Source organism: Pongo pygmaeus, chromosome 5, assembly GCF_028885625.2.
Source record: "Pongo pygmaeus isolate AG05252 chromosome 5, NHGRI_mPonPyg2-v2.0_pri, whole genome shotgun sequence".
Lineage (NCBI taxonomy): Eukaryota > Metazoa > Chordata > Mammalia > Primates > Hominidae > Pongo > Pongo pygmaeus.
This window is the reverse complement of record NC_072378.2, coordinates 137,281,101-137,285,912: the sequence shown is the minus strand read 5'-3', so window position 1 is coordinate 137,285,912 and position 4,812 is coordinate 137,281,101. Positions and strand designations below refer to the sequence as shown.

Sequence of the window (4,812 nt, the reverse complement as noted above, 5' to 3'; positions counted from 1 at the left end):
AAACCACAATTACACTTGCTCAGCCACTTGTGGAGCCAAACTGATGGAGCTGAAACTTCATTTTTGCTTCTGCTTTTTGCTTTGATTTGATTTTTAGAAAAGAAAGAAAAATATAAGATGCTACTATCTGAGAATCTCAGCAACATGCTGGCAGATCTCAGTGCCCCCTCACTGTCAAAGTATCTCTCCTGCCTGGAGCTCACAGACGGCTTCCTCCTTGGTGGACATGACCATTTATTACTTCTCAGACTCCATGTTAACTGAAGTCTGGTGTGGATGGCTTTCGTACCTCAGTGCGATGGAGTGTTTTATAATTTTCTGTTTGTTTGTTTGTTTGTCCTGTTACCAGGCTGTAGAGCAGTGGCGCGATCTTGGCTCACTGCAACCTCCACCTCCCAGGTTCAAGCGATTCTCCTGCCTCAGCCTCCCGAGTAGCTGGGACTACAGGCGCGTGCCACCACACCCTGTTTGTTTGTTTTTGAGACAGGGTCTTGCTCTGTTGCCCAGGCTGTAGTGTAGTGACACGATCAGAACTCATTGCAGCCTTGACTTCCCTGGCTCAGGTGATCGTCCTACCACAGCCTCCTGAGTAGCTGGGACTACAGGTGCACACCACAACGCTTGGCTAATTTTTGGTATTTTTTGCGGAGATGGGGTTTTGCTACGTTGCTCGGGCTTGCTTGAACTCCTGAGCTCAGGCCATTTGCTTGCCTTGGCCTCCCAAAGTGCTGGGATTACAGGCATGAGCCATTGTACCACACCATTAACAGCTTCCTTCACTGGAAGATGTGTTTCTGTTTTTGTTGTTATTTCAAACCAAACAGCTTTGTTAATTTAGGAAGTTTCCGATGGTGTGGCCCCTACACACCAGATACCATGACCACACATTGGAGGCAAACACAAACAACTATACAGCAACAATAGAACATGTGTCTAAAATAAATTTCTAACAATGTATCTTTTAATAGTTAGACTCATACTTTATTTTGACAAATTTAAGATAGAAAAATATCATAATGTGAATATAGCAGTTGCTCTTTTTGTAACATGGTTTGGGATGTGCAGTGCAACTTGAAAGGACTTGCTTTACAGGTGGTCCCTCTTCTGGCTGGGTTTCAGTTAATTCTGAATTATATTCCAGCCATTGCATTTGCTTGAAAGAATATTGGACACAGTAAAAAAAAGAACAGGTCTGGCATTCAATAATAAATATTGTAAAGCAATGAACCAAAACAACTTTTAAAATAATTACTAAAAGCAAACTTCAAACTTCATGATTAAAGCTAAGAACTCATATTTTCAAAATAGCTTTAACAGTTTCTATCAATATATAATACAATAATAGAACACTTATTTTTAAAAAACAAGTAGTAGAATCAGAGTAAATATGATATTTCAGATGACTATAAACAGTAAACATCAATTCAATATATTTATATATCATTTCAGCAATATACTCTTTGCCCAGCTGGCGATAAAAACTGTAGTTCTATCATCAAAAAATGCATCCCTGAATGTCATCTTTGAACTTACTAAGTGCTGTCATCCTTTCTACACTCCATCTTTGGAGGGGGTGGCTTAGGGACTCTTGGTACATGCAGATATTTAGTTATGGTTATAATGACAAAAAGTAAATGTGCCAGGAGTCTGAAGCAGAAACGTTGCCTTACTTTGTTAAGTAGCTTCACATTCTTTTGTCTCCGTGATGCCTCAGGTGAAGTCACACTAAATAATTCACACAGGTGCTAATTTTGTTGCTCTGTGTCAGTACCTTTCAGCTTCTTTCTTTTCTTCCCTTTCCCACTCCTCAAAGAATAAAACGGGGAGGCCTCTCATTAAAACATGTCATTTCTAACATATAAAATAAGTGTATGCACATAGGTACGTACATGCACCTCCTTCTCAAGGACTGGGTAACTCCTCGTTTTCTATCAGATAATCCTTCTTCATATACCTGGTTCCCCTAACCAACCTCCATACCTCGAGGTAAGCATCTTTTAACGACCTCCTGCTCCCTTCTTCAGAGCTCCCAGCCACCAGCGGGACTCCTCGGGGGCTGCCCCTGAACTCTTGCCTGCTCTGCTGAGCGGGGCCACCTGCTGCCTCCCCACCTTCTGACAGGCCATTTCCTCCCTCCCCGGGCAGCTCCTCCATCACGAACGGCAGCTGGTCTCCACTTAGCTGCGCCTCCTCTCCCCGGGGCTGGGCCTCCAGGTCCTCGTAGTTGCTTTGCTTTCTGGTCTCCATGAACTTGGCCACACAGTAAATTATGGAGCCCAGGGTGTTCACCACCACGCCAGCAATGAACAGAGAGGTGGGCTCCACGTCGCTGAAGGCCACCATGCCCACCGTGATGGTGGCGATGCTCTTCACCACGCCCACGAAGCTGGTGGTCACGGCCGAGTTGATGTAGGTGCAGTGCAGCGTGGTGAAGTTCATGGCGCAGCCGATCAGGATGCAGGCCACGAAGATGCAGACCATGGCCGGGTCCTTCCAGCCCGGGAAGGTCCAGGCGTGGATGGAGTCGGTGCTGGCGAAGGAGCAGATGACCAGCAGCGGGGTGGCAGAGACGGCGATGACGTACTGCGCGGTGAGCGGCCCGTGCTCGGTGTCTGCGCTGGCCTTCTGGATGAGCACCAGGTAGGCAGCGTGCACCAGCACCGCCAGCACTCCCGTGACGTACCCGATGGGGTCGCCCGTCAGGTCGCCGGCTCCTGCGGCGCACGAGGAGGACGGCCGAGCCCGGGCGGGAAGGAAAAAGAGAGAAGACAGCAGGTTGGCGTGGGCGGGGACCCACGGGGAAAACGCGTCGGGTAGGAAAAGAGACTGGGTTCGCGCCCCAGCTCTGCCCACCGGATTCCTGAGTGACAGACGCCCGCAGTCCCTCAGCCACACGTGTCAAATGCGACAGCCAAACTCAGTCAGTGCTCAGAGCGCCTTCCCGCCATATCCCCGGGTCACCCCATCTTCCCCTGTCCACGACAAAGGCCCCGGAGAGCGCAGATGCCCTCGGGGCAGGTGCTGTGGCTTCCCCGAGCTGGCACCGAGGTCACTCGGGCTCGTGGTACCTGCACCCCGGAGCCCCTGTCCCGTGGGGCACCAAAAGGAGAGGGAGCCCCAGCCAGTGGCCTCTAACCCGGAGCGGGCCAGGCGCGGGGGAGAACGCCTGTCCTGGCCCCCAGTGAAGCTTCCCCCTGCCCAGGCTCTCGTCTCGCTCAGCACCTGGGTTGTCTGCCTCAGGGCCGCAGCCCCCTGCGCAGCACGAGACACCCCGCAGTAGCCCCGGGAACCTAAACTTCGCCCCCATCCCCCACCTCCATTCCAGCCCCTCGTGACCCAAGGAAGTTCACGGCCCCCTCCTTCCGGCTTGGTCCAGGCTTGGAGGACTCCAGCTCCCAGGCTCAGGAGGCCCTCCCACCTCTCCCGGAGAATGGGGTGACAGGGGAAGAACAGAAGAGGGGGCGACAGGAAGGGCGATGCCGGGTGAAGCAGGGGCGAGGGTCGGAAGCCAGGACATTAGGGGGGCAGGGGGACTTGGTGGGGCGCTGGGGAGCTCTCTGGGTCTCGGAAGTCCCTTTTGCGAGCTGAGCGACCACTCTCAAAGCTCTCCGCCTCTCTCTGCCTCAGTCTCCCCATCTGGAAGTGAGGTCGTTGCACTCAGTGATCCCCGCGGTCTCTGCCCGACGGAGCGGGGTGGGTGGGGTCGGCTGGGGGTCGGCGCGGGGCCCGCTCACCTGCCAGGGCGGCGCCGCAGGTGGTGATGAGCACCGCCGCCAGCACCCCTGGCGAGGGCGCGCCGTTCTTGAGCACCAGGACGCCGATGAGCATGGTGACCAGGGGCAGGCAGCGCTTGAAGACCACGTACATGGGCAGGCTGAGGCCGCGCAGGGACCACAGCGTGAGGCTGGACTGCAGCGTGGAGAGCACCGCGACCGCCGCGAAGGAGCGCGCCAGGCTCAGACCGAAGGGGGGCACGGCGATGAGCCCGAGGCGCCGCAGCAGCTCCAGGCTCAGCGCCGCCGTGGAGCTGGTCAGGCACTGCACCAGGGTCAGGAAGGAGAACTGGTAGCGGCTGATGAGGAACTTGAGCAAGATGTTGAGGGAGCCCGAGAAGACCCCGTGCGCGATGGCCACCGAGATGCCCAGCACGCGGCCCCGGCACAGCTGCCGCATCGCGCCGGCCTCGCCGCACCCAGCGGTGGTGGAGCTCCGCGACCTGCGCGCGAGGAGCCGGGAGGAGCGGAGTGAGGGCGGCGGGGGCGCCCGCCCAACGCGGCGGCAAAGGGCAGGGGGCGCCGGCTCGGCTGCAGAGGGCAGCTCTGGCCAGGCGTTCTCGCGGTTCGGCAGCTCTGCGTCCGACTGCCCCGCAGCTCCGGGGAGGCAGTGACGAGGGCGGGGGACTCCGAAAAGTGGCAGAGGTGGCGGGCGGGGGGGGCCGGTCTGAGAGGAGTGGCGGGAATCCTAGCGACAGCTATTTGTAAGTGGGTGATGAGCCGCGGTGGGTTGTGTCCCGCGCGGTTTCACCGTCAGGGAAGACGCTCTGCGGAGGGAAGCGGGAGGCTGGGCGCCCCGGGGCGGCTGCCTCAGGGCGGGACGGGGGCTCTTGGGGCGCGGCGCCCGTCTTCCCCAACAGAGCCAGAGGCTCTCGCTTGCCCCTTCCTCCCGGCCGAGGGGCTTGGGTTGGAGGGATCGGGACACAGCTAAAGATTTTAGAAACAGCGCATCAGGATCGAGCGCCGTTTATTGGTCGCAACAAGTGACGGCGCCCCCAGCCCCCTCGCCCCGGCGCTACAGCGGCTTTTTCCACCCACT

General features: G+C 56.3%; 1 protein-coding gene across 1 annotated transcript; it reads right to left on the bottom strand.

Annotated features, from left to right (window-relative positions):
• Positions 1 to 939: 939 nt before the first annotated feature.
• Positions 940 to 4,445, bottom strand: SLC35D3 (solute carrier family 35 member D3). Its single transcript, XM_054491641.2, has 2 exons — positions 3,735 to 4,445; positions 940 to 2,714 (listed from the first exon to the last, which is right to left on the bottom strand). The coding sequence occupies exons 1-2, from the start codon at positions 4,171 to 4,173 to the stop codon at positions 1,903 to 1,905; spliced, it is 1,251 nt and encodes a 416-aa protein (XP_054347616.1). The 5' UTR covers positions 4,174 to 4,445; the 3' UTR covers positions 940 to 1,902.
• Positions 4,446 to 4,812: the final 367 nt, after the last annotated feature.

Bases quoted from the DNA above. Each gene is read 5' to 3' on its own strand.
- SLC35D3 (XM_054491641.2), bottom strand. From the start codon at position 4,173: ATGCGGCAGCTGTGCCGGGGCCGCGTGCTGGGCATCTCGGTGGCCATC. The intron at 2,715-3,734 runs GTGAGCGGGCCC...CGTGCGCCGCAG, and splicing joins CTGCGGCGCCGCCCTGGCAG to GAGCCGGCGACCTGACGGGC.